Genomic DNA, 24,762 nt, shown 5'->3' with positions numbered 1-24,762 from the left:
TGGACCTTAAACACCGAGGAGGCAGTACTTGTCTAGGAAGGACGACAGAGGAAGGCCAGGCAGGAAAGCGCCCAAGCAAGGGCGTGAGTAGATGGGTGGGCAACCCCGCGGGTGTGGCTCAGAAGTGTGAGAACCCCGGTGTCCCCCACCGCGGGCCCTCTGTAAATTTTGGGCAGAGGGAACCAGTGGAATCTTGAAATTCCTTTCCAGTTCGACCATTATCACTATGTAGAAAAGTAATTCTAATCATTAATTTTCCTAAAATAAGCTAAACAGACATCATAAACCTTAAACAACATCTACACAAATTTAAAGGAGACTAAGCAGTTCCTTGGGTATAAGACTGGCATTTTAGGTGACATTCTTTTAAGGCATTAGTGGATCATCACGTTTTCTTTCCAAAGGCTGTTTTTTAGACCCCCGATTCTCCCTGGTCAAATATTTTTAAAGACTCACAGTTCACATTAGTGCATTAAAGGCTCTGAGAAGTCCTGCAGTTTAAAAAAATTCAAGATGCTCTTAACTTGGACCCAGGGTTCCAAGCTACCCTGTGGAATCCCTGTTCCAAGGACCCATCTTGGGAAATGCTTGTGCTCATGGTGATTTAGTGCATTTGCGATGATCGGAAACCTTTCCTGCTTGTGGCAAATAAACCTTTCAGGGAAGTGATTTTTCCTCTGAATTCTAGCTCAACCTACATGTGACTTTATTTTGTCTTTTAAAAGTCCATAGTAGAAAACAGATGTTTGGTATTAGCCTCACATTAGAATTCTTCAGGAGAAAAAAAAGAGAGAGATTTCACTGCCAGGCTCCTTTCAATGTCAGGCTCCTTGGATACATTAAAAAGGCTTACTTTTTAGAAAGTGAGATTACATTAAAATTCCCCCGCAGTCCTCATTAGTTAAAGTGGGCTTATATTTGTTTTTGAGGCTTGATGTATTTATACAAGGGACTTATATTTTCTACTTCCCACAGGCACAGCTCCAGTTCTTTCAAAGGTCAGGAAGCCTGGGTTCAAGGGTCAGTTCTGCAGGGGAACCCAGGCAGCGAATTCGGCCTCCCCAGTCCTTAGTTTCCCCTTCTGGAAAGATGGAAGTTCACGTGTCCTCATGTTCACACAGGCCTGCGTCTGTGGTTGGCCAGCAGCTGGGCCTGATTACAGCCTCAGTCGGTGTCCTTCTCCCCAAGTTGCGGTCCAGGCAGGTGGGGTTTCCGGGGGGAAGCTGCCCAGGGCCTGGTCCACACTGCCGCTGCCCGCCACTCCTTAGACTGCTAGACCCTTGCGCCCCCGACTCGTGGGCTCTAGCAGTCACCCTTTGAGAAAAAAAGTGTTGACATTTTATTCTCCTTTCCGAAAACGTGCTGAAGTCAGGAACGCCAACTTGGGCTCTCGACTTAGTTTCTCGTATCACTGCTTCTGCTGAATCTGCTGCTCCTCTAGAAATATGTAACCAGGAGGGGAGAATAAACAGATCAATGAAAAAACACACCTCTCAATGGAAATAAGGTTGAGAAATAAATTCAAGGGAGTAAGGTTTTTGTCTTTCTTTTATGCCTAGCATCTTATTATTGACTTTGCATTTTCTAACACTCAAAAAATGGATGTTGTGATCAGGAAGTAACTAGTCAGGTGGTATACTTTGCCCTGTGTCCTCACCTGATAGAACTAAGTAGCTTTTTTAAAATCTCTCTATGAAAAACTTCCTCTGTGGCTGACGCCGCTGCATTCGAAGGCTGGCCATCTTAAAGGTTCAGCCCTAATGATTCAAATATAAACCTTTTCTTGCTACTTTAATTCAAATCTCCTTCATTAGCTCTGTGGTGCCTTTCTTGAACCAAGATTGGGTGGGATTTCAGGAGATGGACAAGTCAATAATAAATGGCTCTCAGAGAAAAGTTGAGGAGTCTCTGTCCAGTAATTAGGACACCGCCCAGACCTGGGAGGCTATTCCCAGACGCTGCCCGCATTCAGAGGCAAGCACAGCCTTCCCCGGGCAGAAGGAGGGGCACTTCAGCCTCAGGAACATGCAAAGCACCGGAGGGTTTTGATGGAGATGGGGCACCTGCCCGGTGTGGTCCTCCAGCAGGTACTGTCTCCAGCCCAGGGCCCCGACACCTGGCATCTTCCTTGCATGCACGTGAACGGCGTCCCTCCATGCTTCCGTGTGACCACCTGGCCCCGCCTGCACCGCCAGCAGCCTGCCGGGCCACCCCTGCATGCCTGCCGGTGACCACACACACCCGCCTCTCCCTGCCTCGGCGCCATCCTTCCCCAGAGCTTTCCCCGGGAGGAACCTTCCCTTTCAGGAGAAGGCACGTTTTGTCAGGTTTAAACTGTGCTTGATGATTCTGTTCAAGTCAGTGGGAAATGGGGATCTCGTCTGGGAACAGTGGGGTTGACTGTCCTGATTGACTTGGTGTCTTAATCTCTTTTCCCCTCAGTGAGAAAGGAAATTATCTGCTAGGCTGGTGACCAGAGTTACTTCTCAGAGGGACCCACAGCAGGAGGCCTGCTTGTCCGTGGGAACTGGGTGGGACCAGGCAGTTGCCCATAAAGCAGCTCCAGCCCTATGTCCCCCTCGCATTAGTGGACACGCTACAAAGAGGGGAGGTGGCAGCCTTCGGAATTAGAAACATGGGAGGGAGGTCCTTGACAGTGGGGTTTGAGGAGGCCACCACCCCAAAGCCACCTCCTTGGGGAGACAGGACGCCCTCCAGCAGAGATGGGAATTGTCCTGATGCCCACAGGGTGTGGCCACGGGCCAAGATGGCTAGTGTTTTTTTAAAAAGGCTACAGAGAAAATACACCTAATTTGAGAGCTGTGGTGAGTGTGGGCGCTTATCTGTCCTCCCCTTTCAAAAAATCAGAGGCCATCATCACTAGGTCCTCAGCCGCCCCCTCCTCCAGCCCCGAGGGCAGCCTGGTTCTCAGGCGCACAGTTGGCGGTGTGCACGGGTCACGGGGCTGCCAGCAGTCTGCAGCACCGGGCTGATGTGCTCCGGAGCCCTATCTTGAGAGACAAATTCTTTTCCTGCTAAAAATGAAAATGTTTAAGCACAGCTCTCTGGCAGAATGCTTAGTCATTCAGATTGCTCCTTAGTAGCCAAGGTCTTTAAGAGGTGAATTGCTGCCTTTTTTTCCTTCTCGTTTTAATAGTTTTGGGGGCACAGCTTCTAAGAACTGGAAGCTGAATAGACTCTATTGACAGATAACATTGAATCACTTCAGGACCGAGGGAAAATACGTAGAGATTCATGGACGTGCCCGATACCGGAGCAGCTGTTTCTATCCAGAGCAGACGTGGGGAGGGCAGGTGGCTGCTGGGGCACCGTGTGGAGGGACTGTGGGTGAGGGGCAGAGAGAGGGGACTTGGGGCGGGGCCACGTGCTCCGGCATGGTCCCATATTCATGCACGTGAGGCTCCTGAGTCCATTTCTGGGGCCGAGAAGCCAAGAGCAGCCAGAATCCTGAGCCCACGTAGGAGCTATGTCTGCTGAGTTTCCTTTGGTGGAGGATGTTTTCTGCACATAATGTAGCAGCTGCCCCTTGTTTCTGGACCGTGATGCTTGCCAGTCATGAGGCGGGCAGGGATTCATTTGATACCTAGTTTGTCTTCTACATGCTGTGAAGATAGGAGGGGAGACGGGAGGCGGACATCCTTCAGACTACAGCCACTTACTTAGTGCCACCGTCACAGCCCAGAGGACAGCTGGACTGTAAATGTGTGCCGTGTGTTCAGTGACCTGCTTGTGAGAATACAGGGCCATCGAACATAACCAAGCCACGTGGTTTATTATGCCTTTGGCTTAACAAAGTCACTGGTTCTGGGATCCCTTTGAATGGTGAACTCTGAAGGGCGGGCTGCGGTCCGTGTGACCGCCGCATCCGAGGTCCGTGTGGAATGCCCCACAGATGCCGCGTGCTTTGGAAAAGGGACTTTTGTACAGGCTTCAGCTGCAGAGGCAATTTGAGCTGACTGTTCCCAGTGTCCTACTTGTGACAGGATTTCTCAACAGGCTTCGGCATATGATAGGAGCGTGGGTCAGGCATCATTGGGAGGGATTCAAAGCTTGACTCACAGCTTCCTGAGGTCAGTGGCCTCTGTTTCTGGTCCTCTTAGCCTGTGGGGCAAGGCTTCTGGGCCACAGGTCCTGGGTCCTCGCTTTGCCTGTCCCTCCCCCACCCCCATACACAGTGGTCCAAGGGGATCTCAGATGAAAACCCTGGATGTAGGGATCAGAACAGCTCATGAAGTGGCATGCTGCCCTTGTAGCAGGTGTCCGGGATAACATTTCCTCTTGGGCATCTGGGTGAGGGAAGAAAAAGCAGTCAGCTTGAAAAAATACAGACCTCCTCAGCTTCCTGGCCTCTCATGCCCCCTGGGCCGTTCGGGCAAGTAGGTCACAGAGCCTGGGCCAGGTTTTAGGACATGCTCTCTCTGCCTGATCAGCTCCGGGTTCCCGTGGTTTCCGAGCCCCTGGGTCCTGTGACAGAGGGACCTGCCGGAGCATGACAGCCGCTCAGCCCTCAGGGTTACCACGGAGACAAGCGCTTCTGGAATGAATGAGAGGAGTAAGATGCACAGTGGCCCGGGGCACTGTCCCTGGCTTACCTATCAAGCCTGGTTGTTTGGAAGCTTATTTCTCTGGCTCAGATTTCAGTTTAGGAGTATGTCCTATATCCTTCCCTCCGATTCCTTCTTCGAGCCTCCATTTGGAAACTTCCCTTGGGGCAATAATCCTCTTCTCCCCGGTGGATGCTGTTAGGAACACTTTGCTTTGGAGAGAAGAAAGGCTGCTTTAAAAATATGTAGGTTAGACTAAGCACTTCTAGCTGGTCGCGCCCATGTATCAAAATTCAGTATCTATTTTGACATGTACAATTTCAGTCCTATGAGACAGTAAGACACAAGTTATTTTGATTATACTTTGATTTTTTTTAATCAGATACATCCATCCTGATTCATAATGATGTTTAGCCCTTTTTCTCCTCTCCAGATTCTAATCCAATGGAAGAAATTGACTTATTGTGTCACTGTTGCCAAGAATAGTAGATGTGAACTATTAAATAACCTTACCATTATTGTTAGCCCCCCGCTATTATTAGTACATACCTGAGTGCCCTAATATCCATCCCTAGCTCAGAGCATTAGAATGTCGCCCAGACCTGGAAGGCAACCTTTGTGACACGTGCAGAAAAAGGGACTGACTAGGAAGGGAAAAGTTATTTATGGTAAAGCTCAGTCATGCCCCATGTTTTAATGGGTTTGTTATCCTGGAGGTGGGGGGCATCACTCAATGAGGTGCCACTGTGTGCCACTGTCACATTTCGCCCAGGCTGTTGGATGTGGTGGCAGCCACACTGAGAGGCCCTTTCAGACAGGGAAGCCCTGGCCTCTGCGCCATGACTAGGGAAGCAGAGTAGAGCATCCCAAAGTGGGGGCCGCTCCCCCAGATGTCGCACAGCGACGTATCTGCTGTTGGGATTCCCTCCCTCGTTCACTCCGCAAACATCTATTCTGGACCTACATTGTCAGCCCCTGAAAAGACCAAAGCGGAATGCATGCTCCCTGTCACCTGGAGCCACGCACAGTCCAGTGGGAGAGCCAGTTCACGTGAACTTGAGACAGTGGGAGCTGCACAGTGTGCTACCCACCCCCACGGGGCCGGGCTGCTCATAGCGCAGCGGTCGGAGAAGAGAGCAGCGCGCGCTGGCCTTCCCGGAGGAGGGGCTCTCAGAGCTGGACTGACAGGCTAGACCTGGAATCCCACTCGCGTCCCAGTCCTCGTTTTGCTCTCTGTTGGCTGTATGACTTTGGGTAAATCATATAAGCTCATTCAGTCTCAAGTTTGCCTCAAGAAATTGTTTCAAGATTAAGTGAAATAATATGTGCAAAGTGCTAATCACGACACCTGAAACATGGAATGTTCTCTAAAACGGATAACCACCACAGCTATCATCGTCATCGTCATCGTCATCATCATCATCATCACCATTTGCCAGACCTTATTCACAGTGAAACATTTTTGTGAGAATTAACTGTGCATAGATACCACAAAGGAAGGTACTTAGGCAAAGGTTCTAATTAGTTCATTTGTGGACTAAATAAACAAAACAGTTAATCCAAAAAGCAAAACTAGCCCCTCTAAAAGTCATTAAATTCTTGTGGCAAAGGAGCCATAGAACCTGGTGGAGAATTTACAGGAGTTTTCTAGAACAGTCCTTTGTTATTTTGAAGTTAATTAATGACTAAATATTTTAATCACACCTCCATTTGCTTTCTAATGTGGTAAATATCCATAGATAGGACCCGCGTAAACAAAACCTCTTCAGGGGTCCCCACAACATTGCAGAGTCTGAAGGGATTGTGAGACCAAGAAGCCTGAGACGCACTGTCCCCAGGTTGCTGAGCTACAGGGAAGCTGTAGAGCCCAGGCCGGTTGGCACAAGTAGAATCCGCCTTCAAGCTGTTCTTGACCGAGTGGTAGTAACATCTGCTTCCTGTCCCTCCAGGTCAGTGGGTCTCAGTCTCAGCTGCACCTTGGAATCCATTGGGTGGTTAACAAATGGATGCCCAGCCCCACCTCCAAAGTTGGGGATCCAGTTGGTCTAGGATATATCTACGGCACCATGAGTTTTTAAATCCCCAAGTCATTCCGAGGTGAAGCCAAGGCTGAGAACCACGTGTTCAGGAAAGTCAGTGGGAAGGTCAGCCAGCTTTGTAATGTCAGGATATAGCAACAATAACCTCCTTTATTTAACTGATAGTTGCTACTAAAAAAACAAAAATCTCAGGGAAATCATATCAAGTCCTAGTTATCAAAGTTAAAATTTTTTTTTTCCATGGAAGGTTAAAAACAAAACAAGACCTGAGGAAGAAAAACAAATAGCATCCTAATCAGAATTGCCATTGAGATATTTTGAAGTAGTCAGACACACGTTGTCTAAGCAAAATCGACCTTCTGCCCAGCTCTGTCAGTTCCCTGCACCAGAACGGCACCCATCAGGGCCCTTTAACTGGGCCTCCAGCCTCTGCTCCTTCCATGGCAGCATTCATTGTGGGGAGCTCAGCAGTCCTTCCCTGGGGTGCTGTGCTCTAGCTTGTCCCCTTGCAGGATGTTTGTTTCTTTTAAAATGTCTCCTGAGACATTGGGTCCATGCCAAAAGGATCCTTGAAATTCAGAACCCAGGGATGTTTCCCAAGTGTGGACCCATATCAAGGACAGTCTGCCAGGGGCCCCCGCGCTCATGGAGGTTTTCTGATAGGACCAAATTTCCAGGACCCTTTGGTGTGGACCAAATGTCTCCCTGGGTGCTTTGTACAGGACCAGATGGGCTCTCTCTGTGTGGGTGACCCACACAAGGCAGGTTCCCCATCTGGTTGCCATCCACCTCCCATAACTCCTGCACCAAAGCCCCGCAGGAGGAGTTGCGTGTATGTAGAGAAATCCATGTTCCCTTCATGCTGGAACAGTCAAAACACAATATGGATGGCCGGCCTCTCCGGAGACGTAACCTTACGATGAAAACATTATGGCGCCTTTCAAAGCCCCACAGAAATTATTCGCATGCTCACAACTTTGTCTCATCCAGAGTATAACCAGCTCAGTTTATCTGAGTAGCCAGCACCTGTCTTCATATATTATCAGTGTTTTAACCATGATGAGTCGATAGTCACCACTAATGATGTTTATCTTCATATGAAACTTTATGATGAATTATAAATTACGAGCGTTGCTCGAGAAAATAAACATCAACAGTTTTCAGTTTGAAATAACGGAGACTCCTGCTCTGAGTTCTGAAACCATGCCGTCCGGAGTGAACGTTGGGAAGAGGCAGGGAACAAGCCCCTGTTTAAGGAGGCAGTCTCCGGTCATCGGTCATCGGGGCCTCTAGCAGGTCACCGTGAGGAGGGATGGGTCCTTGGACTCCTTTGGCTTCCGAATGAAAGTTCTCTTACCAGATCCTTTGCGCTCTTTGTCGCCTCCTTACCTTCCCGGTCAGCAGGGTTTCCGTGAGGGTCAGGCAGGGCAGCCTCGGGGTCCAGGCGTCTTCGCTGTTAACTTATCCTCACCTCGTCTCTTATTAGCCTTAATGATCGAGAGCTGCTTGTGCAAAAGACAGAAGTGTGCTTTTTCTGCAGTTAAGTCATGTTCTAGACTACGGTTTCAAACCTAGGGGTGTTGCCCACCTCCGGAAGGCCAGGGGATGACGTGGGAAGCTGCCGGGTTTGTCTGAAATGGGCCCCATTTACTCCCAAGATCACCCCAGGAGACGAGTGCAGTTCTTGCCTCTGCCCCCCAGGATCGGGCCCTCACAGGGGAGCTTTGTAAGTTCACTCAGTAGGCTTCACTTAGGCCACGCTTAGCAGGTGTGTCCCGGCTGTGTCCTGGCCCCACGCCTCCCCGCCCCCGGCACTCACACGTGCAGACTGAGCTTCTGGAGGGAGCGCTGAGCTTAGCATGAGCTCTGGTTGTGGACTGAGAGATTCGCAGAAGCAAAGGGCAGAAAGTCAGGTTCTGGCCGCCACGGTTGTATTTCTTCACGTACCATAAGACTCAGCAACGTGACGGGAAAAGGGCCGTCTGTACGTCTTGAGCTCCTGTCTGTGCGTGGTAGGGGCGGGCGGGTGGTTGGCTGGGTCTGCCCTTTCACTTCTGATGCCGTCTTCCCGCAAACCTCCCACAGGCTCCATCCACGCCACATCCGTGGCCGCCTCGCGAGTGGAGCAGGCGCTGTCCGAGGTGGCCTCGTCTCTGCAGAGCAGCGCCCCCAAGCAGGGCCCGCTCCACCCCTGGATGACGCTGGCACAGATCTGGCTCCACGCAGGTACCGCCCTGCCCCCAGGGCTGGGGTCCCCACCCCTCCCCCAACCTACAGGGGGGCACTTGCCTCTTCAGCCCACAGCCCCTCATCAGGAGAGAGCAAAACTTTTGCAGTCACACCAGAATGTTGCTACAGTGGCCCCACCCCCAGTCCACAGAGGATGCGTTCCAGGGGCCCCAGAGGATGCCTAAAACTTTGGTTGGTATCAGACCCGCCCTGTACTGTGTTCTTTCCTTTCCATACATACCTACGATAAAGTGTAATTTATAAATTAGGCATAGTAAGAGATTAACAACGATCACTGATAATAACATAGAAACACATTACGGCTTCTCTTCGGCACACCTGAATTGCCAGCCTCGCTACTCTCGCGCTTCGGGGCCGTTATTCAATAAAACAGGGGCGACTTGAACGCGAGCACCGCCACGCTGCAGCCAGCCGTCTATTTGAGAACCGGGATGGCTGCTAAGCGACTAATGGGCGTGTCGTGTATAGAGCGTGGAGATGCTGGACAAAGGGACAATCTAGTCCCAGGTGGGATGGAGCAGGATGGTGCAAGACTTCATCGTGCTACTCAGGATGGCGTGCAATTTAAAACGTATGAGTTCTTTATTTCTGGGGTTTTCCATCTAATATTTTTGGACCGCAGCTGACTGTGGGTCGCTGAAACCGTAGAAAGTAAAACTTTGGATAAGGGGAGGTACTGTACTTCTTTGCAGGAACCATGAGTTACTCCTTATCTCCCCATCCCTCCCCTGCCCCAATACCCTGACCCAGAGCCGGGCACAGAGCAGGCATCTGGGAAAGATCTTCCACACTGGACTCTAGGAATTGCAGGGAGCTTGTGATGGGAGGGTGAGGCTTGGGCTGCAGCAGTGGCCGGAGAGCTATGCCCCAGACTTTTTTTGCAGGAGACAGCACAGCATGGTGTCCCAGACCCAGAAGTCTAGAAGTCCTGCAGACTTGGAGGGGAGTCCCAGCTCTACTACTCAGCAGCTGTATAGACTTAAGTTAAGAGCTTCCTCTCAGCCTCCGTTTCCTCATCTGTACAGTGGGATTAATAGCGCCTGTTTCCTAGGGTTGATGAGCACAGTACCTAGCAATTCTGGCAGTGAATTCTTGGAGCTCTTGGGAGAGGGGGTGGGCATATTGATGACACAGGGGAGGGGCAGTGTCTTGGATGTCCCCGCTCCCCCTCTGATGGCACTCCTGGAAATCCACAGAGAGGGAGGCAGGTACCGCACCTGCTGAAGTGAGAACTGACCCAGGAAGCAGGTACAAAGCCCCACCGGAGTTTTACGTGGCTGCTTTTCTGTGGCTGGAAATCAAAAATAAATCCAGCATGCAAGCAATTTTAGCAACAAGAATCCCATTCTACAGAGACTCCGAACAAGTGAAAGCTGTTCATTTACTTTTTATATTTTTATATAAAAGGTAATTTCTGTTCCTCATGTTTTACCACTCAACCAACCTACAAGATGCTACCAGGGCCTTCCCAGGCTTGACTCTCTGGGGCGCATGGTAAAAACCCAAATTTGGCTGGGAAAGTGCTTATTATCCCCCATTGTCCATCTGTTTACTCCTTTTCTGCCAAGGCTAATTGTATGATGTTCGACCTTGTTTGGCACCATTGGCGGATCTTTGTATATGAAAGCACGATTGGGATACCTGGCTTTGGCATGTCACAGAGGCAAGCTCAGCCAGCCTCTGCTGTGGGGGCATCCTTAATTGAGCTGTAACAGCAACCATAAATTAAAAAATTATATTCTTCTAAACAAGCAAGGGATGATTCATGAATGTGCTGATTGTTCTTCCTGCGCGACGCTTGCCAGCACTGGGGCTCTCGCGGGTCCTGGAAGCGCTGACGTCAGGGCAGGGGCACAGCAATGCCTTCTCCTCTGCTGTCCTGCAGAAAAGCCCAGTCCCCAGTCCAGGTGCCTGTCCTGTTCAGTAGCCTTTATGAGCAGTGACTGCAGAAAACAGGAAAAAAAGGGCTTATGGGTTAGTGTTGGCTGGGAGAGACTGGCTGAACCTGCAGGGCCAGGGTGGGGGCAAGGTTGTCTTGCACATTGGCCACCGAAGTCTAGTTTTGAAGGGCTAACATCCAGAACACCGGAAGAGCTGAAGGTGATGCCTCTGGGCTGGAGTTAGCTCCCTTGACCTCACAGCACTTATTTCATGGAAAAGTTAATGGCCTGAGTGAGTGTCAGCTAAGTTCCAGGACAGCTTAGCCCTGTGGCTTGCTGCCCCTCGCTCAGTTATCCAGGCTCCGCTCCTCATTGCATGGCTGGCCAGGGCTCTTGGCAGGAAACTCTGTAGCTGCTCATTAGAACACTGAAGAACAGTTTGGAGCTGTCCTTGAATTTTTATATAAATCACATAACCTCCATTTCTCATTGCCTAGTCTATAGGACATAGTAAGGCTCTCATTGCTCATAACCGGATGTGGTTTTTAACATGCTACACATTGGCGAAATTGAACTTATGGAAAACAGATGCCATATCTGCCTTACTCTGGGCAGAATATGCATAGCACTTATGTGCGTATAGTGAACATTATACGTAATATGGATGAGTGGAGTGAATTGGAATCTATAGGATCTGTGCCATATTGACTCCAACCAGCGACTTTGTTAGAGTTAAGATTTAGAATCATAGCATGTATTCACATAGTCCTTGAAGCTGTTAGTTCAAAAGGAATTCACTGAACAGACAGCCCCCACTGAACTGTGAAGTATTAGCACATGGTTTGAGCTTTACTTTGCTGAGAGGCAAACTAAAAGTGACCCCCATTTTTTTGACAACTGACGGAAACCAGGTAACACTTATGTCCGTCATCAGCTCTAGCAATACTGGCCGATTCTGTAAGTTTTGCCAGCTTTAGAAAACACTAGTTAGGTCACGGTCTCACACCCAAGGCCATGGTGTTTCAGTGGCGTCTGTGGGTCTCTGCTCTCGTGGTGGTCTTCTCCGGTGAGCGTGGGGGGTAGCACATGATGGGAGCGATGGCCTTGCTCCAGATTTGAGGCTTGTAGGTAAGTCATTCTGAGATGACTTCAGGTTTTCACCCGAGTGTTTGAGAGGGGCCCTCGGCCACTTGTATGTCCATTTGAATGGCAAAGAGATCAGGAATAGGACACTTGAACCTCCATCTATTCTGTGAGGGAAAGGGCCAGAGGCCAGTGGGGAGCACACACCCAGATGGACCTGGATGCTTGGCACAGGGTCCCTCCCTTCTGGTGTGGTGCGACCCACACCCTGGGCATCCTCTGCGCCCTCTCCCCTCAGCACTTCATCCTCCTGTCCTGGACACCTCAGACCCCGGTACCTCAGGCTCCAACAGAATACCTGGCAGCCGACCTGCATGGGTTGTACATATTTCTTCCCCTGGTCTGTTGGCACCTAAGTGACTATTTTATTTCAATTATTTTTGAAGAAATAATGCATGCACATGGGACACAGTTGAAGAGGCACAAAGACGAGGAGCCCAAAGGCTCCCTCCTGTCTCGAGCCCATCACCCTCACCACGGGCACCCACTGTCCGTAGTCTGTGCCCCTTCAGAGATGCTGCACACTGGGAAGTCAGTGCTTGTCCGCACGGGAGGCTGGCTCTCACTTTCAACAGCTCCGCGTGCGAACCCATTGTGCGAATTTACGGAACTTAACCAGGACTCCCTTGATTCACGTTGGGATTATTTCTAGTATTTAGCTGTTACAGACAATGCATCAGTAAATATCCTTCTATACACTGTTCTACATCTGTAAGATAAACTCCTCAAAGTGGAAATGATGGAGCAAAGGGTGTGGACTCTGTAATTTCGATAAACTGTGTTGGGTTGCCTTCCATAGAACGGTACCAATTTACGTTCCAGGCAACAGCGTGTGAACAAGCACTTTTTCTCATCCTTGCCAACGCAAGCAATGGAATGTCAGTAGTCTGTTCATGACGTCTGCCCATTTATCTTAGGCACTGAGCTTTTCTTTTTGATTTGTGAGCATTAGGTATGTGTCAACGAAATTTGCCTTGTGTCTGTGATATGTGCCAGAAATACTTCTCCCCCTTTTTATTTTGTTTCTGTTTTTTGGTTTTTTTCCGCCAGTTTTTAAAAAGTGCATTTGTTGATCTTTTCGTTATGACTACTGGGCCGCATATGATATTTAGAAAGCAGCTGCCCATTCTGCAGTCTCTTTTCCTGAAAGTTCCAAGTATCTTCCAGTGCGATTTGTATGTTCATCATCTTACAAAGAAGGTTGGGGGTTCTTTCCTCTGTTTTGCATGAGGAAAGTCAGGCTAGATGGAGGTTAGCGCCCCTGCGGCAGGGCTGGAGGCCGTGTAGAGCCTTTGATGTTTATTACACCTCAAGACACCTCTGACTCTTGACCCAACTTCTTCTTTAGAATGTAAGCCTCTTTGTTGACCATTGGAAATACATTCACAGCGATTCAGAGTTGAACCAGAGCCTCTCCCAGGCCCAGCACCTTCTTGGTGCCCATCTTTCATTTCCACACTGGGATGGCGGCTAAAAATGACTTTGCAGTAGGTGGTTAATTTCTGCTTGTTACTTACTAATAATTATAGCTTTCACTTTGGCACCTCTCACAGTCGAAACCAACGGCTATTCTTAGATGTGCAAGATCAGATTTTCTGATTTCTGCTGGGAATTTGAAGCCGGACACTCTGACAAATCCCTCGGCCCTGGCCTGGCCTGGCCCTCTCGCCTTTCCCCTACCGGGCTCCTCCCACCCTCCAGGAGACCACAGCAGCAGGGTGGAGGGACCACCCTGTGGCCTGGCCCCCTGGCGAGGAGGCAGCTCCCAGACAGGTGGTGCGTTGTCGCTGCACAGGGAGCGCCTGTGGGCGGGAGCGCTCCGTCCCCGGGGGTCACACCTGCCTGATGCAGTGTCATCCTTGATCAGTCAGCGACCCCAGACCTGCCTCTTCTTCTGCCTGGGGGTGGGTTTTAATTAATGGTCTACAACTTGCAGGTAGCCCACGTCTACCAAGGACTGTGCACGTATCAGACGTTATTCTGTGAACTTTATCTGTCTTAGCTCATTTGGTCCTCGTGATAGCCTTACGGGGCATACATACCCTATTCCCATCGTTTTACAGATGAAGCAACGGAGACACAGCTGTCAGGGCACTTGCCTAAGCGGAGAGGCCAGAATCCAGACCCACCCAGCGTGGGCCCAGAACCCCAGTTCTCACAAGGGGGGCACTCGTGGGTGGACACGGTTTCCTTGAGCATCTGTTTTCGTGCCGCCATCGGAGCGGCACGCTGGGGTCGCTGGTCATGAAGCCAGACAACGCCCCATACAGTGTAAGATTCAAGGCAAAACAAGGGCAGAGACTTACTCCGCATTGTGCCCGGTGCTGGGAGGAGCAGAGTGAGCTCCCGTGAGAACAGGGAACAGAGGTCTTCCCCCCGCGGGAGCCAGCGGAGGCCTGGGCACCAGGAGCAGAGAGCCGAGGGCTGGTGAGCAGTCGGTCCAGACGGCGGCGGGAGGCCCAGGGTGGCAGGCGCCAATGCCTGCGGACCACCGCGCTCCAGGTGTTAGAGAGATGGCAGGGCCCCAGGGGAGGTAGGGTCTGGCCAAGTTTTGTTTTGTTTTTTTTAAGTATATTTTATTGATTATGTTGTTACAGTAGTCCCAATTTTTTTCCCTTTTCTCTCCTCTGCCCAGTACTCCCCTACCCTCCAGCAATCCCACCCCCCTTAGTTCATGTCCATGGGTCGTGCATATAAGTTCTTTGGCTTCACCCTTTCCTGTATTATTCTTAACTTCCCCCTGTCTATTTTGTACCAAACAATTATGCTTCTTAATCCCTGCACCATTTCCTCATTTCTTCCCCTTCCCCCTCCCAGCTGATAACCCTCCAAATGATCTCCACACCTATGATTCTGTTCCTGTTCTGGTTGTTTGCTTAGTTTTTTGCTTTTATTTTTTAGATTCAGTTGTTGATAATTGTGAGTTTGTTGTCATTTTAATGTTCATAGTTTTGATCTTCTTTTAGTTAAGTAAGTTCCTTTGACGTTTCATATAATAATGGCTTGGTGATGATGAACTCCTTTAGTTTTACCTTGTCTGGGAAGCACTTCATCTGCCCTTCCATTCTAAATGATAGCTTTGCTGGATAGAGTAATCTTGGTTGTAGGTCCTTGCTTTTCACCACTTTGAATACTTTTTGCCAGTCCCTTCTTGCCTGCAAACTTTCTTTTGGGAAATCAGATTATAGTCTTATAGGCATCCCTTTGTAGGTAACTTTTTTTTTTTTTTAAGGTATGTGACTTTATTATTTATTTGTTTGCTTATTTATTTGTTTATTTTTAGAGAGAGGGGAACGGAGAAAGAGAGTGAAAGAAACATCACTGTGTGGTTGCCTCTCATTCGTGCCCCCAACTGGGGACCTGATGTGCAACCTAGTCATGTGCCCTGACTGGGAATCGAACCAGTGACACTTGGCTCACAGGCCGACGCTCGAGCCACTGAGCCACAGCAGCCAGGGCTTGCTAACTCTCTTTTCTGTTGCTGCTTTTAAGATTCTCTCTTTATCTTTCACCTTTGGCATTTTAATTATGATGTGTCTTGGTGTGGTCCTCCTTGGGTCTCTCTTGTTTTGGACTCTCTGTGCTTCCTGGACTTGTATGTCTATTTTCTTCACCAAATTTTGGAAGTTTTCCTTCATTATTTTTTCACATAAGCTTTCAGTTTCTTGCTCTTCTCTTCTCCTTCCGGCACCCCTCTGATTTGGATGTTGACATGTTTAAAGTTGTCCCAGAGGCTCCTAAACCTCTCCTCATATTTTTCAATTCTTGTTTCCTCATTCTGTACTGGTTGACTGTTTTTTTTCTTCCTTATGTTCCAAATCACTGATTTGAACCCCCGTTTCCTTCCCTTCCCCATTGGTTTTGTGTAGATTTTTCTTCATTTCATTTATCATAGCCTTCACTTCTTCCCTTATGTGTTTGCTATACTCAAGCATATCTGTCAAGCCTGTGAGCATCTTTATCACCAGTGTTTTGAACTCTATGTCTGTTAGGTTGGCTATCTCCTCGTCTGTTAGGTTGGTTATCTCCTCATCGCTTAGTTCTCCCACTGGAACCTTGATCCATTCCCTCTTTTGGCCATACTTCTCTGTCTCCTCATTGTGACAGGCTCATATGTCTGTTTGCCTCTGTGTCTTAGGGAGACCTGTCACACCTGTTACATTGTAAGGGGCGGAGCCTTAGGTATTCATCAGTACAGGTGACCTGTTTCACCACGTTGTGGCGCTATATGTGGGGGACGGGCCTGAGAGGGAACAATGCCACTTGCTCAGCACTTGTCCCCCCTCTAGGCACTTCTCCCACTTTCATATGGGACTGGTGCCCCTCTAGCTGTTGCCCTGGCCATGGTTCCCAGAGTGGGTGGGTCTGCGAACGTTCTAGGACTGTGGGGGCCCTCTAAACAATTGGACTCTGCTGAGAGACCAGCAGTTTCTGCCTCCACGCCAACCCCCACTGGTCTGCACAGTCAAAAACAATGAAGCTTTACTTTACCCGGCGCTGGAACTGTGAGTTGTGGGTGTGGTCTGGTCTGGTGCTGGGAGCGCTCCCCAGGTGTCCCTCCCTAGATTTTAAAATGTGTGACTGCGCTTTCTGCCAGCCTGCCGCTGCTGCCACCACACCACGTCCTCTCCGCCTCGGCTCCACCCCTCCTACCTGTCTGGATGAATATTTCTTCTTTATATCTCTGTTTGTTGGACTTCCATGCAGCTTGATTTTCTGGAACTTCTGGTTGTCTCTAGTTTTGAGGTAGTTGTATTCCTTCTTAGTTGTGGAGGGAGATGCAGCGTGTCTGTCTAGGCCTCCATCTTGGCCAGAAGTCCCAAGTCTTTTAACTTAATCTGAAAAGCATTGACAAGCTATTGAGGGACTTCAAGCAGGAGAGTGAAAGGTTAAGACAGGTTTTTAAAAATCACTCCGCTTTGATGTGGAGAATGGAACGGAAGCAGCGAAGCAGCAGCAGAAAGAGCAACGGGAAAGTCAGGAGCATCGGCCCATGTGGAAGAGGAGCGCAGCCTGGGTGAGGTGTGGAATCAGTGGGGGTGGAGGGACGTGGAAGCCTGGGATGCACTTGAGATAGAACTGATAGGACTTGCTGTTGGATTAGATGGGTGGAAGCGGGGAAGGAAGGGGAAGAATCCTCCGTCTGGGGCTTGTGTCGGTGGACAGCCGGTGGTTCCATCTTCTGCCGTGGGAAGCCTGGGTGAAGAACTGACATGTGGGGTCAGTAGGGAAGAGAAGCCGAGTCCTGTTGGAACTTGGAAGTGTCAGGTGCCTGAGAACAGGCCAGTGACAGTGTCAGGCAGTTGCTAAATATTCAAGCCCGTACTCCAGACTGGGCAGGAAGCAGAAATGTGGGGTGGGCACTGAACACAGGGCTGTGTGATGAGAACGACTAAGGAAGAGAATCTCAATGGAAGAGGGAAAGGGCTGGAACAGGGACATGAGCACCCGCCACCCAACATTTAAAATCTTGTGAGGGTGAGGAAAGGCCCAAAAAATGGAAGGGAGTGGTCGGCATGTCCGAGCTGTGCCTGTACCCTGAGCCTCTGTCTCAAAGGGTCCTGGTAAAATGGAGGGGCCGGACCCGCATCTCCCAACTGCACCGGCTCAGCGACATGGGGCTGCGGGCTTGGGTGGGTCCTTCTAACTCTAGTCCCTTTAGTTCCCTCACTGCAGTCTTGGAGGGGTGAGGCTCCACGAAGCACGATCCTCACCGTTTTCAACCGCTCTGGGCCACAGGCTTCCGCCTCCTGGCGGTCCTTGCCGCTGCCCTCAGAGAGATGCGGGCCAGCCCCAGGCCCCCTCTGGCCAGTGCACAGCCCCATGGAAGCTGACTGCCTTGCTCACGGCCACAACCAGGCCCGGCGCAGGGACCAAATCCTCCGGTTCTCACAACACCGTGGCTTACAATCTGGGTGCTCTAAAGCCCTGGGGTCCCCAACGGTGCCTCCGAGGCTAGGAGGGGGGACCAAGCCAAGAGGAAGGCAAGCTGCCCACTCTTTTTTTCTTCAAGATTTTATTTATTTTTAGAGCAAGGGGGAGGGAGGGAGAGAAGGAGAGAAACATTGATGTATGAGAGAAATATCTATCAGTTGTTTTCCGCACACCGCCAACTGGGGACTTGGCCCGAAACCCAGGAATTGAACTGGCGACCATTCAGTTTGTAGGACGAAACCCAATCCACTGAACCACACCAGTCAGGGCGCTGCCCACTCTTCAGATCTCTTTGAAAAGAGGAGGCTCCGTGGGGAAAAATGGTTTGCAAATCACTGCGGGACATTGCGTCCTACGTCCTTCCACCTGAACCTGAAATGAGGCCTTCGGGAGCAGCCGCAGCCTTTGTGTGCCCCGTCTGCCTCGGAGCACAAGCCTCACTGGCGACAACTTCCGTGCCACTGAAAAGAAGTCCTTGGAAGCCAGGATCTCTCTCCCCTCCTTCTGATCATGACTCAGCTCAGCTCCGTTTCCATTTCCTCATCACGTGAAGGGAGCAAGAGCTCAGACATGTGGCTGATGAAGACACATGGTGAGGAAGATCCTTGGTCTCAGGGGGGACCCTCACAGAACAGGACTTGCATATGCATTGTTGGGGTGTTGAAGGCTCCCACGCCCTTGAACCTCAGTATAAAAATTCTGGAAGCATTTAGTCCCCACTCTCTCAAGTTGGCTTTTTAAAAAATTCCCTAGTGATCTTATCTAGAAGGTTGGCCCAGTGTGTCTTACCCACCCGAAGACAGCTCTAGGCCCTGGGGATCTTGGAAATGTACATAAGCCCCCCAAAAGTCGAAGCAAGTCAGGAACAAGTGTGCAGTGAAAGGAGCATTCCGGGCACTTCTCCCGAGTGGCTGCCGCGCTCAGGGATTCAGACCCACAGTGGGTGCACATCCGGCTCGTTCTGTCAAGAATCTGGAGGGAATCATGTTACTGAAAAGCATCAGCCAGCTCTGCGGGGTCACCCGGAGGGTGTTCATCTCCCAGGGGGGATGGCTTTGCCTGGGTCCGAGCTGAGGACAGACCATGTTGTCTGTTTCTGCGTGCAGTGCGTGCTACTGAATCCCAAGCGCATGTGAGGCAGACATGCTGCCTGCTCAGCCGCCTTCAGGGCCCCGGAAGCTGTGTTCCAACGGCCTGAGTTCCCATGTCTGAGAGGCACTGCAGCCTCTCCATGGGTCCCTGGGCCAGCCCATCATCATCTCAGTGCTGCTGCCAGGGGAGGGGAGGGGGGTGTCGGACAGAGGGGCTGCTGCCAGATGGGTCTGTACCACGGCGAGACTGCATTCTCCAGGGCTTTCTCCTGGCTTGAGAGTCATTGCTGATGTGAATGTGGTCACCGGGGAATGGAGCGTGCTCGGGGAAAGGGCCATCCAGGCTGGTCAAGGTCCGAAAGTCAGCAGCGTAAACACAGACCACACCACCTGGGCTTCTTCAGTCTTGGGGCTTGAAGCTGGAGGTGGGGACATAGAAGGGGACCCGCAGTGCTTTTCTGCAGGGGGACAACCCACCCAGAGCTCTGCCTGGGAGGCTGGTCTGGCAGCAGCTGTGCCGCTCCGATGGCAGGAGGTGAGGGGCTCCAGGGAGCCTTGCCTCCAGGGCACAGCTCATTAGGTATGCGAGGAAAATACTAAAACTTCTCTATTTCTTCTTATTGTGTCCCTCTTCTACTTCTGTTTTCCTGTGCGTTATATCATGCACAGTATATCAACGTACATATAAGTGACCTACAGTTGTGGGGCAAACAGCTTTCACTGCCAGGGGTGGAGGCCGGAGGTCAAGGCCCAGACGGGTGAGGAAGAGTCTGACCTGGAGGTAGAAGGGGTCAGTGGTCCCAGGGCGCAGCAGCCAGCTGAGCAGGGCGCTGGACAGTGATCTCTGGACAGACACGGCTGAGGAGGGGGAAGCGGAGTCCGATGGCCCCGCACCGGGAAGATGATGAAGCAGAGGGAGCGTGCGTGGACCTGGGACACAGACACGTGGCACTTGGCATGCGTGATGGGCTCTTTCGGGGATGCCTGGGCTGCAGGGCATCCAGGACCCTCCACGTAGAGTTGGAAGAGTGGAGGCCTGAGGCTGGAGGAGAGGTCACTTTCCTGCTTTTTAGAAAGTGGCAGCTTGGCTTTTCCCAGGCTTTGCTGACGGGGTACAGGTAACAGTCTCCAGGGTGCGGTAACCCTCCCTGGCTGGCGGACAGGGTTTGATAGAGCAGCCGTGTGATTTCACGCCCACAGACGTGTGAGCCCCAGCCTTAGCGGCTGCCCTTGCCACACCTCTGGCACCAGGAGGACAGGCTGGAGGGCAGGGTCATTGCCCTATGAGGGGCTGTGCGCCTCTGGTTTGCTTGTCCTTGGGCTCACTCTGGCCCTTGACTGTGCTTCAGAGCTGAGGGCAGTGTCCCAGGTACCAGGTGTTCTAGGTAGGCCCTGAGGGTGCGTGTCCTGGAGGGGGCGGGGGTGCACGCAGGCCTCGCTGTCCTTGCGGTGGTGGTCCCCTCCAAGACTCCATGGCATGAGTCCCTGCGCAGCAGTGGGCGTCAGCCTGCAGTCAGCCCCCTCCGGTGGGGCATTGGCTGGCTCTGGGCCCTGTGCATTCCACATGGGCCCCTGCCAGACTCCTGTGGGGGGACGGTAAATGTCCCCAGTCAGGGTCACAGTCGTTCATGGGGCCTATGAAGGTCAGTGAAGCAGGAGTCATCTGCCTGCGCTCTCTCCCCCACAGCTGAGGTCTACATTGGCATCGGGAAGCCTGCAGAAGCCACGGCCTGCACCCAGGAAGCCGCCAACCTCTTCCCAATGTCCCACAACGTCCTGTACATGCGTGGCCAGGTTGCCGAGCTCCGCGGAAGCGTCGACGAAGCCCGGCGGTGGTACGAGGAAGCCTTATCCATCAGCCCCACCCACGTGAAGAGCATGCAGCGGCTGGTGAGTCTGACAGCGGCGGGACCCCCGCTCTATGATGGGGCTGCCCTTGGAAGCAGTAGGTAGTTCATGACCCTCAAACCCTATTCTGGTTCGAAGGCTAGAGGCGGTTGGCCAGCGGGCACCGCTTCTGCTGTCATAGGTGTCACTAGGGCCCCTGGGGGCCCTGCCGGAGGCCTTGTGCTGCAGCAGGGGGGTTGAGGCAGGGGTCCCCTGGCCACCGTCCAAGCCACCCTGTGGCTCAGGATTTAATGAAGACATTCTTCTGGCCCTGGGCACTGTCACTGTTATCTTGGTCTGAACTGCTTTTAGCAGCGCCCTTGGGGGGAGTCCACCCCCTGGGGAGACTTCAGTACAAAAGTCAGAGCCCTTTACAGACTGGTAACTCTCTTACCTTGAGGGAGCCAGAGACTCCAGCTTGTCCCCAAGGCCGCTGGCGAGTAGGGCCACCCTGTCGTCCTGTTGTGGGGATGGGGGTGGGGGGAGGCCTGTGGCACCGAGGACCCAGGTAAGTCACTGCAGTGTCCACAGTGTGCAGTGCTGGCTCTGCAGGTGTGCACCCACGTCACACTCTGGGTGGCCAGGCCAGGCCCTGGGGCTGCCCCGCTGCGCTCCCCTGTCCCTTGCCTTGGAGCCGGCCACTTGACTACTTCAGCTTCCGCAGGTGGGAGAGCAGACTGACCCTCTCTGGAGGGTGTCTCCTGTCAAGGACATACACTGAGTGCGGCTGCTACAGGGCCATCAGTCTGCTCTTCTGTTCCTGTGTGAGTCAGGTTCGAAACGCAGAAGGAAACCAGGTCCATGGAGCAGGTGGAAAGCTGTCCCGCTTTCTCCGGGTCTGCGTGCCAGGCGGAGGTTCTGAATTCTTGTTTGATGCTCAGCGGTAGGACATCTGTGATTTAATGAACCACAGGAAAGGAAAGCCTTGCAATGAAGCACAGGTGCCCTCTGTTCTGACCGCCCGTGGGAGCCCAGGGTCCATAATCAGGAGTGTGAGGTACGTGAGAGTGAGCACTGGACAAAGAGTCCAGGGACAGAGTTCTGGTCCCAGCAGTATCAATGGCTGCGCTTTAACTTTGGGAAAAGCCCATAAGCTCTCTGCATTCTTTCCCTTCTGTGAAATGAAAACGTTCAACTAGCTAGGCTGTGAGTTTCTGGCAGGTGTTAAGAGGATATGGTTTTGTAACTAATAAGTAAAGTGTTGTCCGAAGGGTTCCAAAGCCTTTGTTTTCTTGCCCTTTCTCATAGTGACATTGTAACATGTAGAGGGAGCTGAGCAGTAGCTGCTGGTTCTCAGCAGGAGAATGCCCAGGCCCGAGCGCCTGGCACTGTGGGAAGGGTGTGTGCTTCCCAGTCAAACCTAGGTCCCAATGCAGCCCCGTCCTCACTCCTGGAAAACCGTGGGCTTGTTGCTTGACCTCCAGGAGCCTCAGTAGTTCTGTGAATTGGTCTGTGACTTACCCAGTCCATTGGTGAGAACTGAATGAAATGATTCACATGAGAAGCCTCACAGAGTTCCTGGCACCTAGTAGGTGCTCATTCAATAGAAAACCAACGACAATCATTTTCAATTTTAAAAATAAATCAGACTTTATAATAATTACAGCTACTTAATTTTTTTCCACTTCCCTTTATGAGCTCACTACAGCTTTAGAACTTTACACATTATCCAAATGCTACTAGTTTGTTTGACTAAAAATATTAATTTTTGTCTCACTATCGTAAGAGGCATTTGTAAGAATTTTGAGGCCTCCGTGGTCTTTCTAGAGTGTTGCAGGAGAGGTATAATCCATGCCGTGTGCCCAGCGTTTTTACTAAAAGTCAGCGTGTTTCTACCTCGGGGCCAATGAATTATTCAGGGAGGTATTTCTTATCCATCCCCAAGGGGAGCACACGAGACAAGATCACAGAGGAAAATCGCACCAGGAAAGTTTTCTGTTTCACCCTTGGAGCTTGTCAGGACACCTGAGCCCCTGACAAATGCCAGGCGCGTTCCTTTGAAAAGGGAGCTGCCACAGTGGGCCGGCATGGGAGGGCTGGAGAGGGAAGGCCCGGTGACAGTGGCCTTGCTGGCCGGATCATGGGCATCAACTGCGCCTGCTCCGGCTCAGAGACATGAGCTGCTTTGGAGGTCTCACCAGGAAAAAATAGCGATAATGATCAACTCTTAAGACTTTTCTCAGTGCATTGTGGTGTATTCAAAAACTATCCCACCTGGAGGTAGGCAAAGACCAGGAGTTCAGGTTCCCGCAGTCTGAAATTGCCCAGTGACTGGAGTCAGTGTGACCCCCACGGGGTGGCTGGGAAGGCTTTTTCCGGGTGACCTTGGGAGCAGTGCGTGCTGGCCATGGAGGGACAGCCCTGGGACTCAGGCCCTCCTGCCCTGAGATGTCACAGCCCCCACTCCTGCCCTCCTCCCCAGGCTACGCGGGAGAGCTGGGTGTCTCTGGCTTTGGGCAGAGGAAGGGAGGAAGACAGCCAAGGAGGGGGCTCCAGGCTGCACTGGCCTGGGCTAGAATCCCAGTTCTGTCCCTCACTGGCTTGGGGACCTTAGGAAGTTACTCACCTTCTTTGTGCCTCAGTTTCCTCAGCTGTATGAGTGGGGAAGAGGTGAGCACCACACACAAATTAAGCATGGGAATTGAAAATCTCTTGCTGAGTCACAACAGATCCTGCCTGGCCCTCGCGGGCACCAGACTGGTTTGTCAGCCCCTGAGTGTAGAAAAAGGGCCCCGCAGTGAGGCCAGAAGCTGTCTTTTTCACCAGGACAAGGCTCAGGGAAGAGCCAGGGCCCTGGACTTATGTGGCAGAGGGAGGCAGGCCTGGAGTTGGCACTTGCCTGGCACTCAGGGAGTGGGCTGTGCAAGGGAGGTCTGGGCCGGGCCCCTGCCACGTCAGCTCAGGACTCAGAAGGTCAAGGCTAGAAGGCGTTTGAAGAACATGCACTCCAGAGACCACCAAGAAGTTCCAGGAGAAGGAGCCACAAGAGCCTATCATGGTTCATGGAAAAACCCAGAGGAGGGAAGTGTGTCTGGGTGACCACACATGCGCACGGGGAAGGAGAGGATCAGGAGGGGCAGTCGGAAGGGGCTCTTTTGAAGGAAGGAGGCCCCAGGTGGGGGACCAGGTAGCTCGTGGTGACAGCAGCAAGCTGTGAACGAACGGTCAGAAGCTCGGGCTCGGTCCATGAAGAACAATTACGTGTTCACTTCCTGGGTTGTGAGTGGCAGCGTGTGCCAGGTTGCCCAACCCAGCTTGGAGGAGAGGTACGATTTAAGCAGAAATGCAAACACATTAGTATTGTTTCAAAGCAGGAAGGACTCGGAGGCAGATGGTAGTCATTCCAGTTAATAGAAGGTCAGACTTGACAAGAGAAATTAAATTAAACCCCAATGAAAACTGACAATTTTCTAACAGTTTCAGCCTTCATATGTGTTTAAATTCACATATGGAGAGAAGGGAGGAGAGAGATAATGTGTGTAATGTTAATAATGCGTTAGCACAAGACAAGAGAGGCGGAGAGCGGAGTGTGGGCGGGTGAAGGGCGCCGTGAGCCGAAGGGATGAGGAATCACAAAGCAGTGTTGGCAAGGGGAGGAATTCATAGACTGATCAGATTTTTTCCAGAACGTCTAGAGGCATATTTTCATATCATCTTTGCCCAAGTGTATAAATTTACATATATTCGCGTGCTAGGTTTAAAAGCCTTTCGCTCCCAGTATACAAAATGAATTACCAAAGCAGAGAGAACCTTTTCCCCGCCAGTTTTCCTGTGGCCTGGAGTCGGGGAGCGGCTCAGGGGGACTCAGGGCAGAGCGCATGGCTCCCCTCGGCGACGCTGCCCCAGCCAAGGACAGCCACGGAGACTCGGGGTAGCCGAGGACAGAGTTACCAGGGCAGGGACAGGCTCTGCAAACAGGGACATCTGCTTGTCCTCTGATCACGTCAGCCTGGGCTTTTGAGGGCAGCGCCTG

The 24,762-nt window shown here is 51.5% G+C and overlaps 1 protein-coding gene across 7 annotated transcripts in view; it reads left to right on the top strand.

The window, feature by feature from the left end:
• The window catches only part of TTC7B (tetratricopeptide repeat domain 7B), a 215,858-nt gene that overhangs the window by 165,375 nt on the left and 25,721 nt on the right, over positions 1-24,762 (top strand). For all 7 annotated transcript variants that reach the window (XM_090271296.1, XM_090271294.1, XM_090271292.1 and 4 more), the window contains 2 exons: positions 8,690-8,830; positions 20,590-20,792. In XM_090271296.1, coding sequence (XP_090127422.1) covers positions 8,690-8,830; positions 20,590-20,792 — 344 coding nt within the window. The remainder of the gene's footprint in view (positions 1-8,689; positions 8,831-20,589; positions 20,793-24,762) is intronic.

The sequence above is a fragment of the Furipterus horrens genome, unplaced genomic scaffold (assembly GCF_987537825.1).
Source record: "Furipterus horrens unplaced genomic scaffold, mFurHor1.1.pri manual_scaffold_3, whole genome shotgun sequence".
NCBI lineage: Eukaryota > Metazoa > Chordata > Mammalia > Chiroptera > Furipteridae > Furipterus > Furipterus horrens.
The sequence above is the reverse complement of the archived record's forward strand: the minus strand, read 5'-3'. Positions and strand labels throughout refer to the sequence as shown.